Below are 18,590 nucleotides of genomic sequence, written 5' to 3'. Positions count from 1 at the left end.
AGTTGGATTTATTCCAAAGTCCTACAAATGAAATAGCAATGTGCTAACCTACTAACTCATAAAATCACCAGATGTAAATAGTTTAGTCCACTAATTCTGAGAGAATCCAAAGAGTAAAACTGCACTTGCAATTATCAAAATCCAAAAAGTTTTTTAACGTTCTTTCTGTGTATAGATCTCAGTCATTTATAATATCTTGCACTAAGGTATCTTACAATTTAAATTTTAAATAGACTGCTTCTATTTAAGGTAGGTAAGTTGAAGGAGCACTGCTACCTGATTTCTTCAGAAATGACTGATCACTAATGAGACCACAGCATTTTTGATAATTAGGAGGAATGTTTGAAAGTTGTATTTTTCAGTAGCTTAGGTTATTCATACCATAGTAACACAATAAAAGTTTACTGGGGTAGTCCATGAAACAAGCTTCTGTTTCCAAATACTTATTTGGAGACTAATAGAGGGTTGGCAGTTTACTGTACCTTTTTATTTTGAGCCTGTGAAAGCCTGAGTACTGTAATTTACAGATGTTGCATATGTGAATGAGTTCTACAAGTTTTTCTCGTGTATGCAAATTAAATGGTCTGTACACTGCTTATTATATTTGCATTATTTTTATAAATTCAATTTCTGTGGTTATGTAATTGGCATAGGAAATAGTAATTGGTGTACTCATGGGTATTGTATCAGTTTCAATGACCATACTTAATATTTCCGCAATTCAGAACTCACCCAACATTTTGCATTGCCTTCCTAATTCACTAAAATAGCAGGCAAAAGCTATTTGTTTTGAACAGCTGTAAAATTAATAGTTTTATAAATGTTCTGAATATCAATCAATGACTGCAAAATATCTTGCTATCTTAAGTGTAAAGTCAAGTGCAGATTGCTGCCTTCAAGTATTTAAGCATTTTGCAAATCACCTTCTGAGATTAACGCACCATTGGTATATTTTTACAGCCTTTTACAATCAACTCTATTTTTAACTTGCTTCATGAATTATTGCCAAGAAAAGGACTGTCAGATATGGTGTATTGCTAAAGTATATGAATCCCTGTTACACAATTAAATGGACCTACTAGGGATCAAATTTGAAAATAACCTTCATCCATTAAAAAATGAAGTATGTTGGAAAAACAACCACTTAGTTCAGTTTTGCTGTAACAGTTTAAACAATTGGATAAGTGATACATTGGCAAATTACAGAATGCAGCAAAAATAAACAGAGTGTGTAAGACTAAGGTGACAACAATAACAAGTTGCATTTATTGAGATCCTCCAAAGTAGTAGAAGGTACCAAATTGTTTCACAAAAAAATGTTTAAAAATTGGACATTAAGCAAATGAAGGAAATATTAGCATTGATGACAAAAATTGCCTCCAGTGTTCACTTTCGTCTTCATGACGATGCCAAATAATTTAGCAGACAAATAGAAATTATGTCCTACATCACTGAATCTTGCTAAATGATCTAATGGCCTTTGCACTTTGCATGCTTGTAATAGTGATGGTCTAAGATGATGGGAATTATCTGTCTTGTCTGCAAATATTAAATAATAGGACGTTTAATGCATGTGAAAGCTGAAATCAGGAAATGAAGGAAAGTCAGATGCCATAAATATGTAAGTCCTGAGACATAAACTCGACGAACTGGATCCTATAATTGTACAGTTTTGCAGTCAGGACAATTTGCAGGAATACCAATTTGAGGGGAAACCAACATTTATACTGTATAAGAGGAGAACATTTTTGGTCTCACCAAGGCCCCATACAGTTGCAGTAAGACACCTTCTATTCTCAAATTCTCTCACAAACCAACATACTATTTGCCTTTCTCAGTGAATGTAGTACCTACCTACTAGCTTTTAGTGATTCACAACAAGTTCACCCATATTCCTTTGAACAGTTCCAAAGCACTCCCAATTTAGGAAATATTCAAAGTTTCCATTTTTTTTTCTGCCAAAGTGGATAACTTAATACTTATCCACATTAGATTCCATCCGCCATATTCTTGTCCATTCATCTAACCTGGCCAAGTCTGCTTCAAACCTACTTGGATTTTCCTCAGACTTACACTTCAACCCAGTTTTGTGGCTTTGGCAAATTTGGAAATATTATAATTGACATGCAAATCATTTATGTTAATTGTGGAGAGCTACGCCCCTGGCACTACTCCTTGTGGCAGCCTCGTAGTAAAATCCTATTGTCTTGAGAATGACCTGTTTATTCCTACTTTGTTTTCTGTTTGTCATCCACATTAATTCTCAATCCACATTAGTCTACAACCCCTGTGTGTTGTGAAGTTTGGTTTCCAGCAGTTTTTGCATGTGATTCCAAAAGAGAACAAGTACACTTGTACTTTGCTTCTGTGAAGTCAAAGTCAAGCTGGAGTGAATTAACTAAGGTGGTTAAGTGATCTCTATGCCAGAGTAATATGATTTTCCTGATGGGTGCTCCATCCTCTTAGTACAGTACAACAAATTTTCTTACCTATCATTCAGGACAGTAGAATATATTGCAAAACTTATAATGGCAGGTACATCAGAATCACAAATAAATTGATAATATTATAACATTTCAAAAGGTTTTTCTGCAACCAATATTACAAATATATTTACTTTTCATTCTTATCTGCTGAATAAATACTGCAAATCTACTAGTATAAAGAGAGAATTTAATTTTAAAGAGATGGCACAGACATTATGGGATGAATGTCTTCCACTGTGCTGTAAGATTCTGTGTTTGAATTGCAATATTATTAAGAGATTCTTTGTTTTTTTAATGAATGTTTAATAGCACACTTGCTCTGGTAAATTGCTTGTTTATTCTTCAGTTGTTTGACCATCAAAGCTTTACACTTGAGCATGTAATAGCTCATGTTTAATTCATGTTCCATTAGTTTATGTTTGATTCAATGATTTTTATTGATGTGCTGCAGTATCTGAAATATTAATTTGTAATGGAATGTTGTTGAATTTTTACAAATCTAAATGCATTTATCTCATGGTTTACTCTGCTTCTTTATAATGTTGCTGTTTTGTAATTTTTGGCCATTTTTCATTTACTAGGTGCACAATCCATTAGTTCATATTATCATCCTATTCTCCCTAACTGCTATGGCATTATTAAGAACCTGCACATTGTGAAGTTTGGTTTCAAGCAATTCCTGCATCTGATCCCAAATGAGAATAAGCCTGTGTGTAGTTTGTTACTATGTAATCGAAGTGAAGCTGGAGTGAATGAGCTAAAGGTAAGTTAAATGGTCTGCATGTTGTATTTTTGTATTGAGTGTTTCATCTTTTAACTCTAAAGTAGTGATTTTTCATTATCTTTCAAAGCAACATGTATCACAAAACATGTAAATGGCAACTGCATCAGAATCACAATTTATTTGAAGCTGTTTTCTTAATTATGTAAAAAAAACTATTGAGGCTGTGACCACAATTTGGAATAAAACAGCAGCAAAAGCTGAAGCAGGACATTTGACCTAAAAAAGAAAATTGGAATGTTCAGCATTAAATTGCTGTAAGCAGACAAACTTCAAGACTATTTGTATTTCACCGCTGTAAAGCACTTTGTGATGTTCAGTCGTTAAGAAAGGTGACCATTGCAAGTAGTTTTGTTTCTTTCCAATAGGTCACCTAGGCAAAGATTACATCCTTCTAATAATAGCTATTTTAAGCAATATAAGACACTGCCATTGAAAATAGTACTTGTCATCATTTATGTAGCGCCTATGTAACCCTATGGTTACTTTGTACATACTGTCTCATCATTTGATGCTCTGATCATTGTGAAAGAAAATTCAGTGTGGTGATTTATCTGTTTCAGCTTGTATATCAATGTAAAGTTTAGTGACTAAGTTCATTGGTTTAACAGTTTGAAATTTAAAAATGATTTTCTGACGAAATCCTTTTTGTATTTTTTTGTACTAAGCTTGAAGGTGCCTTCTCTTTATTAAACTAATGGTTAGTATGTCAAACAAATGTTTTGATTGGATGTGGATTGAGGCAAAAAAATCACCAAGGTTCATAAAACCATTAATGGGAGAATTCCAGGACATTGCTTAAGCAATGAATTCAAGCAAGACTGCTAGGCCGACAGTTGTTCCAGTCATTTGTTTCCTTGTCCTATTAAAAATCATCCAAGCATCAAAGAATAGAACTGCATAAAATTATTGCATTGATTGCTAACTGTTTCAAGTTATTTTTATTACTTTGACACTTTTAGCTGAACAGAGTAAAGCATGCTCGACAAAACAGATCACACTTTGCCACAAAGGAATTATAGTAAAGAAGCAAGATTGCAAAATTAATTTAGTTAATGATAGATTTCTCGACTCTTAGAAAGAATTAATATTCTTTTCTATCCTGTACCCACCAGTTTACAATTGGCAGAGATAAATTCTCGTGGTTTGTCCAGTGGGTATATGAAAATTATCAAAATATCATCATTCTAGCAATTTAACTTGCAGATTGTTAACTAAAAAACACAATCTTCCTGTGTATATTAGGTCTTTGAGCTCTAAAACTGTATATTTTAGTAGATGTGAGGGGTCTGTTACCTGATGTTAGCCCTTCAAGAAAGATCTTTTTAGCTGTGATTCTAAAATATTTGACAAAAAATGGTAGATTATGATTGTAAAGAATTCCTGTCAGGGTTGAAGTTATAAATATAACTTTTAATTCTTCTATTGGAGGTTACTCAATAGGGTTTAAGACTCACAATAAGTGTTCTGGAAAACAAGATAATCTCTCAGGGGTATAGTTGCCTGCAAGCCTTTATGTTAAGTCTCTCACAAATCTATGTGGCCCCTTTGGAGTCTGTGGCGTCCCATGAAATTAAGCTTCTTGGTTTTCAAAAGCTATTTGATAAAGGGTCCTAAGGACTTGTGGAATTAGTGAATGAAAAACTGGTTAGACAACAGGAAACTCAGAGTAATTATAAATGTGTATTATTTGAACTGGGAGATGTCTAGTGGACAATGCCACTGACCCAGTCATTAGATCTCTACTTTTCACAGACTACAAATGAGCTAGATTAGAGGATTAGAAGTAAAATTTGTAAATTTACTGATGACACAGACAAGTGTGCGACAGCAGAATGCTTAGTAGAGTCAGATATTCAAAGGGATCCAGAAGCACTCATTACATGGGCTAATAATCAGCAGTTGGTGTTTAGCATTCATTGTTGTAAAGCCCTGTTTTTAGTCAGAAAGGAAATTCAATTACAATTTAGGTGGTAAAAAGTTTCATGATGTTGGAAGCATACAAGAAATTGAAATTCCTCACAGACTGTAAACTTTGAAAACATCTAAAGTGTGAATGTTTAACTATATTGATAAAATCATAAAATTCTAAGGAGGTTTATTTAGCACTGTACAGCACAGTGATTAAATTATTGTACTCCATGTTTGTCACCAGAACTTCAAAGAGGCATTGATGCATTAGAAAGGACCAGGCGATACATTGACATTTTGAATCATTGAACTATGAAGACAAGATAAGAGGACAAAGATTATCAAGGATTGGAGCTAGGAATTTTTTTTTTTCATTTTAAAGAAGAGCAAATGAAGTTTTAATTTTAATTTTACTAGGATAAGAGAATTGCTTTCACATTATAAAACTTTTACAAAACTGGAATTCAAGAAAGGTTTTCTCATTCTGCATAGTTAACTTGTGAAAAAAGCTACCACCTAATTCAAGGGAATAGCTTTTGGGAATTCATTCTTAAAGGAAGCTTGAAGTTCTATCTTAAAATTCTGTGGAGAGATTTAACATTAAAGGGTCTTCTTTTAACAATCGTCTTTTCTTGAAAGTTCACTCACAAGCAAATTTCTGTTGCAGGTCTGCAAGCTCATTTGTACTATAGAGACACAAAAATAAGTTGTACTGTTTTGTTATAAAGAAAGGCTGTGCTAACGCCAGTGCAAGCACCCTATGTATCACTTAATTTCATGCAGAAAACTTGTTCTTTTGCTGATTTTATGAAGTAAATTCTGGGAAGGAGAGACTATTATTGCTGGTTATCCTTTGCAGTTGCATCGTAAAAGGTTTGAGAGATTTTTGATTTGTAAGATGTCTAATTTATTGTGTTCATCTGTGAAATAAATTGATTTTCAGAACTTTCTAAAACCAACTTGTATGCAATAATAATGATTTTGTAACAGTAAAATCTAAGAGAAATAACAGGTAAAACAGAATGCAGCACACAGTTCAAAATTATCTCTTCTCATTCCATAGAAATATTTCCATTTAAAATGTGCACCAAATGTATATTTCCATGCATCTACAGTCCTTTAATTAGAAAATGTATACTTGCAAATAATATTTGAATTGTTATCTCTCATTTTAATGTTATTTTTCCTACAAACATATGCCACTGAATATATTGGCAATGAAAATGCCAGTTGTGTCAGAATTTTCCACTTCAACTTGCATGCATTCTTTGTTAATTTTATGTATCTGCATGTTGTAGCTTGTCTGTCAATCTGCAGAACATGTGATGCGACTTACACTCAAAGAGCCTTTAGCTGTACTGGGAGGAGGGTGTACTGAATTCCATCTCGCTACTTATGTTGGACATAAGGTGTGTACTTTATTGGTCAGATCTTCAAAAATTGCACTTTTTCAGTTAATCCATAGAAATTTTAATGTGAGAACTTGCAATGAATGCAATTAAAAACCTTTGGCTGCGTTCTTATGAGACAAAATGACATACTGGGGAAAAAAACTATACCAAATAAATACTTAAATGCACTTACTATGTCCATTTTCCTTGATTATAAATTCTACCATCCACAGTTAGAATTGAATCTATCGAAATAAACTTGTCACTTTTGTAATTATACTTTCCCATCAATGGTGGCACTGCAGCATCTTGCTTTTCCAATTCCCAATTCTTCAGTCAGTGCTGCAAAGAGCCTTGTGTTCCATAGAATGTAATTGCTTCGTTGCCATAATAATTGTAACTTCTGTTGTTTGAATAAAATTAATAACATGAATCAATGAACAATTTACAATTGTGGAACAGAATGTATTGCCTCAAAATTTGTGAAATATGCTTACCTGCCTTGCTATTTGCTTCATCATACATATTTGATGTTGACTTCTCATTTGCTACAAAATGAGTCATATGCCAATATATCAACAATGTATGAAAACAATAAAATACCACAAGATTGAAAAATACTGCATCTGTACAGAATGCTAAAAGTGCAATATTATGGGAAAATCAAGCATCACTTGATACTACATGATGGACTAAACAAGGCCATCACTGAGCCATAGTATTAGGCACTTTGTCCATTCCAAATGAACAGCAGCCCCTCCTCTGCCCCTTTGTGCTATTCTATTTCAACCTTTCCTTCCCTTCTTTCTTTCCTTCCATTCCTGTTCTATGCTCTCCATTTCTTACTTTCCCCTTCTCTCTTCACAGTGATTACATCCAATTTTTTCTACTCTGTTATAGAGTCATAGAGATGTACAGCACAGAAACAGACCCTTCGGTTCGACTCGTCCATGCCAACCAGATATCCCAACCTAATCTCGTCCCACCTGCCAGTACCTGGCCCATAGCCCTCCAAACTCTTCCTATTCATATACCCATCCAGATGCCTTTTAAATGCTGCAGTTGTACTAGCCTCCACCACTTCCTCTGGCAGCTCATTCCATACACGTACCACCCTCTGCGTGTAAAAGTTGCCCCTTAGGTCTCTTTAATATCTTTCCTTTCTCACCTTAAACCCTTGCCCTCTAGTTCTGGACTCCCCGACCCCAGGGAAAAAACTTTGTCTATTTAACCTATCCATGCCCCTCATGATTTTATAAACCTCTATAAGGTCACCCCTCAGCCTCCGATGCTCCAGGGAAAACAGCCCTAGCCTATTCAACCTCTCGCTGTAGCTCAAATCCTCCAACTGACCTTTCTTCTATTGCAGCCCTTTTTTTCATTATCCGAGATGGGCAACAAAAGGCCAGCATTTGTTGCCCATCTCGAATCGCCCGTGAACTGATAGTTTGTCAGACCACTTCAGAGGGCATTTAAGAGTCAGTTATGTTATGTGAATCTGGAATCACATACAGGACAAGATCAGAAAAGGATGGCAGATTTTGTCTCTAAAGAACATTAGTGAACCAGATGGGTTTTTAACACCAATTGATAATAGTCTAACAGTCATCATTGTTGTTTAAGCTTCATATTTAATAATTTTTGTGGATTTGATTTTCAAAGATTGTGGAGTTATCTAGGCTTTTTCTTTGAAGAGGACATTGAAAGGATAGTCTTTTTAGCAAAGCATTTCTTGGAAACCACATGCTTCTAGATCTTGTTAATATTGGTTGTTTGAACTCATACCAGTAAAAACACCTCACTATTTTCACCAATAGGTTTTCTAGCTGTCCTGTTGACATAGTGTTTTGCAGGCGTGAAGATAGTTTGGTTTCCAGCTGGAGAAGCCTGCAAATGAACAAGCTGCTAAGCTCTCATTGTCTGCTTTTGAAGCATCTTTATGAAGAATCCAGTCTGAATTCTGTTGACACCTTGAGAGTGTCTGGAAGACTTCCCTGTTTCCTTAACAAGGTGCATCTGCCAAAATCCCAACTGCTTACATTTGGTGACATCCATCTACATGTGCCATCTGATAGCTGCCTGAAAATCTTAAGCTTTGTCCTTTTTTTTTGCCTTCAGAACTATGACTTATTGACCGAGAGTGTTTTCTGCCAATAGTGAAGCCCTGTAGGTAGAATATGACCCCCCCCCCCCACTCCTGGCCTTTACCCAGTGTATGTTTGTGTGTGTGTGTTTTAGATTGTTTAGAGGGATTAACATTTATATTGTGATATCATAAACCAGTTTTACACCTTCATTTGATAAGTTCTATTATTTTTTTTAAATTTGCGTTTTTAGAAATAAATCTGTTGAATTTTGTTGTTCTAAGCCTAATATAGAAAAACATACAATTGGCCATATCACAAACAAGGTAAGCCAGTTAAATTTATGTTGCAGCCCATGGAGTATTGGGACTAAACTCAGTACTTCAGGACTAAAGACACAGTACTTCTCCCATCATAATCATAACATCTTCAATGAGTCAAGCTTTCAGTTCTAAATTTACTTAATACTGACTCTGAATTCCACCAGCAGCCATAGTGTGATTTGTATTTGTGTGCCCTGCGCATTAGTGTAGACCAATATTCCATTATCTCCTCACATAAAATATGCTGCCCTTCTTCCTCTCTGCTCCGACTCATCTTCTATTCCCGTTTTCCTCCCTCAGTTTTACCCTCTCCAACACCCATCTGTCCTACCTCTCTTCCCTCAGCTCTCCATCAATTATTCTTAACACTGTCTGTCCACCTCACACATTTTTCCTTTTCTTCTGTCTGCATTTCATTCCCAGCATTGTACTAGTCACTCTAACTTGATCTGAAAGCATAAAATTGGCCTTGACTCCCCATGTGTGCAGATTTAATATATACATGAAGTAATGGAAAAATTGCTTGTCTTACAACTTGAATGCTTTAATATGGCTATCATTGCACATTAGCTGCATGGGCCAGTTTGGTTGTCAGTATGTTCCATGATACCTGCCACCAAGGGAAAAATAAATGAAAACAGAAACAAAAGAAACATGAACTCAATTCAAAAATAACAAAGGGGGTGTAAAGAAAATAATTTGATCTCATGATTCAGATGACAAAACATTCAAACTTCCCTCACAGGATTGAACATCTTTTGAACCCTTTATCAGATTTCTTTGCAATATTTTTATCCAATTCGTTATTATTTTGACCAGATATAGATAATAAGAAGTACAAACTAGAATTGCTGAAAGCCATATTTATGGATTTGAAGCTGGATTCTTTCCACTTGATTTGTTGATAACGTCTATCTTTTCTGTACGTTTGGGTAAAATTCAATCAAAATTGGTCTAAATTATTTATGTTGAGTTTTACCTTGTTTTATAATTTTAGCAGAGCAGATTGTAAAATGATGTAATAGAAGTATGTTCACACAAATTTTTATAATCTGAAAATTTAGGTGTTTTGCTCACTAGTGTGGTAAATTTGCTGCCATTGAAGTTGTGATCATCTATGAAAACAAGCAATACACTTACTTTAATCTGGTATATATCATAAAAGTATCATTGAATCCCTACAGTGTGGATGCAGGCAATTCAGCTCATCGAGTCCACACTGACTGGCCAAAGAGCATCCCACACAAACCCACCCCATCCCTATAACCCTGCAATTCCTATGGCTAATCCACACTACACAGCCCTGGGCACTATGGGTAAATTTCCATGGCCAATCCACCTAACGTGCACAACGTTGGACTGTGGGAGAAAAAACTGGAACACCCAGAGGACACCCACGCAGACACCGGGAGAATGTGCAAACTCCACACAGAAGCCACCTGAGGGTGGAATTGAACCTGGGTCCCTGATACTGTAAGGCCGCGTGCCTGCCACTGTGCCATTCCATTAAATAATGGTGAAATCTAGTTAATTTTCACTAGTTAAAAAATTGCATGTTTGAACATGCTGGTGATTGAAAATTGTGGAGCATTTTCTAAGCTGAACTCTTTTCACAGAGCCAAACTGTGACTGATGATAAGTTAGCGGAGTTGGGCTGCTCTCGATCTGAATATGGAATTGTTGCTGACAGTTTCTGCCGCTCATTGCAGCGTACTGCCTCTTCACTGGAACATGATGGTGGTGAGAACTTTGTTGATACTAAGTATTCCCATCGTTGGTCAGTTCTGCCCAAGATGCCTCTGCACACAGACTGGTCAGAAGTATTTTCTAGATGTGCTTGTGGTTTATACACAGCAGAACCAAATCTAAACTGGATTGTTTTAGGTAATAGGGCGGAAATAGTGAGCCTAGAATTGCCCCTTGAGAGACCCAGTGGGTATTTCCCGGATCAATTAGTATTGGACTCTTACTCAGTGAAACTTAATGCTTTGCATGTAGCTGTAGAAACAGCAAATTTAATTGTTGATTTACGGTATGTTATTCAGGACCAGAATTAAACTTCTGGAACTCTGAAATTCCAGCCCATGCCAGCACAAGACCTATAAATATAACTTCCAACTTAAGGTCACAGGCATATTTAGTATTATTTGCCATGACACCTAGAAAGATGTTCTGATAACATTTCAGGTATGTATTATTTTGAACTAAAGCCAAATGTTTTGTAGCATTGTCTTCTATAATAATTTTTCTCAGACAATTTTGCTTACAGAAATCAGGACTTGCATCGCATGGTCATGCTGTGTGTTAATGTATTAATTCTCCATGTTAAAGTACTGACTCACAGAGCAAATTTGTGGAAGGATATTAGTTTGATTTCTTCTCCAGTGAACCATACAAGGCACAGGCGTAGTATTTTACTACTGGGAGAGGAAATGTTGGATGTAACACTGAAAAATACAAGCTGGTCAAAGAGGGAATGCACAGTGTATGTAACTGGTCTCTGCCCACTTTTACATTTCAGAGATGTTGCAGTCAAGAATCTACAGACACAAAGAAACAGTATAGTTTTATCCCTAAAACAATACAGTTGAGCTCAAGATGCTACATTTTTTTTTCGATGTAGGAGATATTAATGCTATCCATTGGTCCCTTATGTATATTAATAACAAACATCTAACGTATACACATTTGTTTCATTAGGAAATATATATAGCTTTCAGCATATAGTTATTCTTGTTGAATTTTTACGTTGTTGGTTTGCTAATATAACATTCCATTGAAGACTTGACTTTGATTTACATTGATTTTCGTTTAAAGTGCTTAGCAGTCTTGTTTTTTATTGAAGACCTCTATAGCCGACAGTTGAAAATAAACTCCTTGTTCATAAATGAGTTTAATCTGTAAGGAAAATGTAGAAGAGGTCAAAGATTTTGAATTTGATGTCTGATAAATGAGTCATTGAAGTTAGTGGAGTGGGATTCAAGGCGCAAGAGAATGTGGGTGTAGACCGTTGGATAAGTTTCAGGATATGTTTGTTGGGAATTTGGAAGTTTGATGAGGAGTGGATTGAATAGAAAAGACTTGAGGCAGCAAGGGATGAATTGAGATTTTCAGCAGGATTCGAGTGAGACAGGGTCAGAGGTGGAAATAGACAGTTTGGTATTAGCTTGAATACGGAATTCGAGACTAAGCAGCAAACTAGGCTTGGTCCATCAGGATTTGCATAAGTGAGAAGCTGCAGAGAGAAAGAGATGAGATTGGAGATGATGGTACTGAATGTTGGCAAGAACTAATCAGGTTGACTTCTCTTCTGGAGTTAAGTTGGTGCCTAGCCCACATTGGATAAAATTTTATTCTTCTGTCACTTATGTTTGATGGGCTTATGGATCCATTTTGTATATTTAAAAATAATACACCTGTGATCGTTGACTCAAATTCAAACATTTGGTTAAAATAGTCTACTAGTCTTGTGAACAAGTATATGAACAGTGTATTCTAAAATCTGACTCATTTACTAATTGGTAAGCAGTATGAGTTTTAGTTGAGGGTTATATTAAGTAAATATGTAATAGATTATCATATAATGTTTCATGAATGTAAAAATACCTCTGAAACATGATAACTGAGACCTGATCATAAGTAGGAATATCTGACAGTTAGTTAATTGTATTGCAATAAAATTTCCGTAATGTTTGAACAATTGGTAGTTATTGTCTTTTTTGGAAAAAAAAGTTCAAAGTTTCATATCTCCAGAACTAATTTCTGTAAAAGTAATAGATAGTCATCAAACAGAGAGCGTATTCTGACATCCCCTGTCATCATAAGATGACTCAGGTACTTACTTGAGTAGGATAACACTCGTGAGTGTGTGTACAAACTTCAAATCAAAAGTACAACAGTATATCCCTTTAATCTATTGTTGACCACTGTTATTTAAAACTGGATAGTTTTGTCCTTAAACATATCCATTTCTGAAAAGATTACTGTGGGAGAAAAACTACATGGGTAAACAAGTGGTTTGTAATTATGAACAAAGGACTTAATGCCTCAGTTTGCACAATTGGAAGAAAATGTTAAGACTTGTTCTGCTGTCGGAACATGTAAAATGCGGTCTTTTTGTTCTGAAAGTCCAGCAGTGTTAAATAAGAGAGTGTATCCATTTAAATAGTGCCTTTCATTCACCTCATCTCAAGATATTTCCAAATGCTTCATAGCCAAAGAATTATCTTAGAAATGTAATCAGTGTTGTAAGGGAAACATAGCATCCAACAACAAGGACCCACAGGCAGCAATGAGATGCAGGATCAGATCATCTATTGTTACTGATTGGTATTCTATTAGAATACACTCAGATCCAGTAAAACACCTGAATTCATTTCCTGTATTACTTAGCAAAAGCTGTGATCAGAGTTGACTGAAAAGATGAAAGAGCAATTGTGGCTTTGCACATGGAACTGATTGCTCCAATCAGGACAGCATTTGGTGAAAATGGATCTGATAAAATTGGGCACGGGCTGAGATAAGGCTCCCTCCCGACACTATTGCTTTTTGATATCTTTGCAGAACCCATGATTAAGAAGGCGCACTAGATGCAGTACAGAAAGGTGTCAAAGTAGGTCAGTTGGTAAAGATAATGAGATTTGCAGATGTGCAGACTCTGGTAACCAGAGCAGCAGAGGAAATACGGGTGCTAATAGATCAAATTAAAGAAGTGACAAAAGGAAAATTATTGTTGAAGTACAACAGTTATGAAGATTGGAGCAACCAATGGTGGGAAAACATAGCTCACGATAAATGGTCAACATCTGGACCCATCTGTCACAATTTAAATACTTGGGAAACATCTTGTCAGAAGATGATCACAGCCATAAAGAAACGCTCTAAAATAGCACTGACAAACTGCATCCACTAAATATAAAGAATTGCTCAGTATGGAATGATAGAAATCCTAAGAAAAGAAGAATGATCAAGTCTGTGATTTGGCTTGCCTTATACAGAGCTGAAACCTGGAAATTGAGAAAAGCAGACATTCAGAGACTAGAAAATTGTGACCTGTGGTTCTGGTGAAAGATGGAGCACATTAGTTGGAGGGACCATGAGAGCAATGAACAAGTTGTCAGAATGGTTGAATGGAGGAAAGCTCATTAGTGAATATCTTTCAGATTGATCATATCGTCAGGCATGAACACATACTGAAGAAGCTGTTTGTATGGATGGAGACCCAAGAGGGAGAAAGTGAATAAAAGATGTCAGAGAAATGAAAATTAAAAATGTGGAGCCCCAGTGAGCAACTAAGAAGCCACAAGGTTTGGAGAAATAAGCAGAGAATCTGTCATTGGCTATATCATTATTATGGATCTTCCATTAGCTTTTCTCTCTTCTAGAATATACTACAGTGGATACGAAGCCATGAAGAAAATGATGAGATTGAGTTTCCTCACTGGATGGTGGAGAAATGCATTGAGCTAGAATTAACTTTGTTGCCCAGATTTTGAAACAACACAGTCATGATTTTTTTAAAAATGTAGTTCCTGTATGTTTTTGACAATGTGGCCAATTGATGTGCCTAACTATGAACCAATCAGAATGCACCTTCAATAATGATGCTGCGCTACTTGTCATGTTGTTATGGAGGCACTTTAATGAACTAAGATCTACAGGGGTTCCCCGATTTATGAATGTCTGACTTACAAACATGATTTCCATATGTGGTTGTAATTTCAAAGAACCAACATATGGACATTTCCTGTACTTATGAATGGCTTCTTTACATCATCCTGTGCAGTGTTCCAACTTGCATTCAATTCAACTTGTGACTGGACTCCAGAAGGGGACCTGTTCACAACCCAGGGACTGCCTGTACAAAATGTTGTCTGGTGAAGATGTCTCTGTTGATTGAATTGACTGCATGTTGTTATCCTGGAATTTGTTCAGCCCTGCATTAGCAAGTTTCATGATTTTTGCTATCACAACATTGCAGCCTGAATAAGAATTATTGTTTGTGAGAGTGCTGCACACTTTGAATTTGGCATGTTTGATTAACAGCTCCAGGATTAACATTCACTGGTTCTTGGGCAGGGCATGTGACACAACCGATGTTGCATATGTACATCATTTTGTATTGTCTTATTAAATTAGATGAAATGGTGTCTCTGGGAGTGGGGTGTTTGAAAAGCTTAGGTGCATTTTCACAATATTTATAAATATATTATTTTGTTCTGTAAGAAAGTCCGCTAGCACTACACTTGAATGCATGCATCATTCACCAGATGTTTTTTGTTACCAATAAAGTTAAAAAGTTTGACATTGTAAAGTCACACCCTGAAACTGAGGAGCACATTCCAATCAGCAAAGTTTTCTGAGCAGTTAACAGTTAAATTTTTAATTTATTTGGGCCTGCATTTACTTAACAATTTGATTTATACCCTTGAACAGTCGATCATTGCTGCACATTAGCATTGTGCATTTATGGTAAAACACTCCTCAAAACGCAACGTATTATGTAGATTCCACTGATCAGTGCAGAACAGACATTTGTGTATATGTCATATGAATCATCAGCATTCTGTTCACTAGAAACTGGTTGGAATAAATTGCCATTAACTGGACCACATGGCAACCTCATCAGCAGCTATTGCAATAATAAGCTGGAAACTGGCTGCAGCAAAGCAGGCTGAGAAAAAACAGGATGTTAATGTTCCAAAATGTGTTGCTAATTGAAATGATATAATTGGGCTAATAGCTTCCTGTAGTTTTCTAGTGTTCCTTATAAAGAAAATAATTTGGTTAAAACTCTTTATTTGAGATGTGACGTCACTGGCCAAATCCACTTTGTTGTCTGTCCCTAATTACCCTCAAGAAGAGAGACAATTATCACTTTCTCTTCATTCCATGGCCTCTTGGACCGGCCACTACCGAGGACTAGATCCTGTCTAATTGCTGAGGACTAAATCCTGTCTAATTGCTGAGGACTGGATCCTGTTCAACTGCTGAGCACTGGATCCTGTCTAACTGTTGAGGACTGGATCCTGCCCGATTGCTGAGGACTGGATCCTGTCTAACTGCCGAGGCATGGATCCTGTCCAACTGCCGAGGACTGAACCCTGTCCAACTGCCGAGGACCGGTTCCTGTCTAACTGCCGAGGACCGGATCCTGTCCAACTGCCGAGGACCGAACCCTGTCCAACTGCCGAGGACCGCACCCTGTCCAACTGCCGAGGACCGGATCCTGTCCAACTGCCGAGGACCGAACCCTGTCCAACTGCCGAGGACCGCACCCTGTCCAACTGCCGAGGACCGGATCCTGTCTAACTGCTGAGGACCTGGGGCCTTTCAAAACTGCCAAGAACCAGAGGCCTGTCAAAGCTGTTGAGGACCGGGTCCTGACAAAACATCTGAGGACCAGGGCAATTGAAACTGCCAAGGACTGGAGACTTGCCGAAACCGCCAAAGACCAGGGGCCTGTTGAAGCCACCAAGGCCCAGGGGCCCTTCAAAACTGCTGAGGGCCAGGGGTCCATCGAAACCGCTGAGGACCGGAACCTAGATGGTGGTGATGAGTTTCTGCTGTCAGTCTGGTGTATAGACACCCACCGTGCTGCTGGGGAGGGAGTTCCAGAATTCTGACCCAGCAACAGTGAAGGAACAGAAATACAGTTCCTAGACATGGTATTACATGAATTGGAAGGCAACTCGTAGGGTGAACTAAAATGTGGGAACTAGAACATCCTCATTTCTGACCATATGATGTAGAGATGGTAATTGATGAAGAATCTGAAGACTGTTGAGCCGAGGACACTACCTTAAGGAGCTCTTCCTACGTCTTAGGGATGAGATTGTTTTCCCCAACAATCACAATCACTTAATGATTGTAATAATAGTGACAAGCACATCAATTAGCAGCACATAGCACAAAAGGAAATCATTCACCCCATAGGGTTTCTGCTGACATTTTTGAAAGGGCTGCTCAATTAGGCCCTCTATTTCGCTGATTCACCATAGTCTCCAAGTATTTCCTTTTAATCCGATTTATTTTGGGTTTTTTTAAGTTAGTCATGAGTCTGCTTGTACTGTAATTTCCAGGGGTGCATTCTTGGGTTAGAACTCATTGTGTAAAACTAATTCTGTTGATCTCCTGTCTGGTTCCTTTATCTGATATCTCTGTCCTCTGGCTAGAAATCCATCTGCCGTAGAAACAGTTTGTCCCTATTTATTGCTTTAAAATGCCGTATAATTTTAAACAGCTCCATTAAATTAGCTTCTCTAATTCTTCCGTGTAACTGAAGTCCCTCATCGCTGTTGTATCACCTTTATTTTAATATTCTTATATGGTATGTGAGCTTTATTTTACCTGCTGCTCCAAGACACCAGCTCTGAATGTTCTTGGCCTTCCTATATCAAGTCCAAAATGGCAGGATTTATTTGAAGCTCCAATATTTTCTTTCAATTCTGGCAGTCCAGAATGGAAGAGACCAATTTCATGAAAGTTGCTTGGAGCACACAGAAACTTGGAACAACATTGCATGATCATTCCATTTGGTGAGCAACAATAACTCTGAGAGGAAGTTGTTTCCCAAATCTACCACCTGTTTGAAAACTGGATCATTGTATCCATTAATATTTCCCATATGTTTAAACTTCTTGCATTTTGTATAAATCGCATCATATCTGAAAGCCTTGCTGTGACAGTTTTGGGTGATTCTCACAAAGTGATTGTGTGTGAAGTCCACACTGTCCTGCTTGTGAGAAAATGCTGTGCAATGAAAAATATATTGCTGCAGAAAAGTGTGGGAACATTTAAAAATAAATCATCTCCAATTCAAAAGATTTTGAGCCAGTTTTTCTTCAGCTCTCTTAGTCACTTTAAACACAATAAAATTGCTTGAAAGTAATCAAATGTGTGTGATCTTGTTTCTGAATGTGTCCACGTAGATACAGTACCTACCTCAAAATCAACAGAACCGAGAATGCAACTATGCTGAATTTTGGATTTTACTAGGTCGTGGGTCAGTGGGTGGATCCGGCAAATTTGGTCAGATGGGGTCAGGGGCCACTGGAAGTAATGGGCATATGCCAGTGCGCAAATAGCAAAACAGAAATGGAGTCTGGAGCCATGCTGTTCCTTGTTGAATTGTCCAGATAAATTAATTTTAATGGAGTACATTTAAAAAAAAAAGTGCATGGCACATTCGGAAGCACCCAGTTTTTTGGACATTTTCAGGTTTTCAACAGCCAGTTTTGAGAGTACATCTGTGTAGGGAATAAAACCATTTTCTCCAGTGGATTTATTTTTCTGCAATAAACTTTTGTGTCAAAAAGTTTGAATCAGAAAAATCAAAGAATTTATATTTATGATGCTCACTATTTTACAGTTTACACATTCCAGAAATGCTGCATGAAAACAAAATCTCTTGTACTGTGTCACCTCTTTCGTCTCTTTAAATGTGTTCTGACATGCTGTATGTTTCACAAGTCTCTGCTGCTATTAAAAATGCCTAATCCTATTGGGTTTGTTTCTGTCTGCTACATAACAACCACATTTTGTTAAGTTTTGTTTTGTATAACACAGGAGGGCTGCAGTCCAAAAAAAAAGTCGAAATGATTTATGTGGTACAA

General features: G+C 36.8%; 1 protein-coding gene across 10 annotated transcripts in view; it reads left to right on the top strand.

The window, feature by feature from the left end:
* mkks (MKKS centrosomal shuttling protein) overlaps positions 1-18,590 on the top strand; it is a 146,896-nt gene that overhangs the window by 6,844 nt on the left and 121,462 nt on the right. For 6 of the 10 annotated variants that reach the window (XR_015758540.1, XM_043696609.2, XM_087991664.1 and 3 more), the window contains exons 2-4: positions 3,068-3,249; positions 6,477-6,587; positions 10,593-10,716. Coding sequence is in view for 9 of the 10 variants with exons in the window: in XM_043696609.2 (XP_043552544.1) it covers positions 3,068-3,249; positions 6,477-6,587; positions 10,593-10,716 (417 nt within the window). In the remaining variant the exon portion in view is untranslated. Of the gene's footprint in view, positions 1-3,067; positions 3,250-6,476; positions 6,588-10,592; positions 12,776-13,973; positions 14,111-14,138; positions 18,466-18,590 lie in introns of those variants that run through there. The other 4 variants (XM_043696611.2, XM_043696608.2, XM_043696604.2 and 1 more) reach the window with 4 other exon arrangements.

Source organism: Chiloscyllium plagiosum, unplaced genomic scaffold (genome assembly GCF_037043375.1).
Source record: "Chiloscyllium plagiosum isolate Xiang-an unplaced genomic scaffold, Cpla_swu_hap1 HiC_scaffold_10, whole genome shotgun sequence".
In the NCBI taxonomy this organism is placed as follows: domain Eukaryota; kingdom Metazoa; phylum Chordata; class Chondrichthyes; order Orectolobiformes; family Hemiscylliidae; genus Chiloscyllium; species Chiloscyllium plagiosum.
The sequence above is the reverse complement of the archived record's forward strand: the minus strand, read 5'-3'. Positions and strand labels throughout refer to the sequence as shown.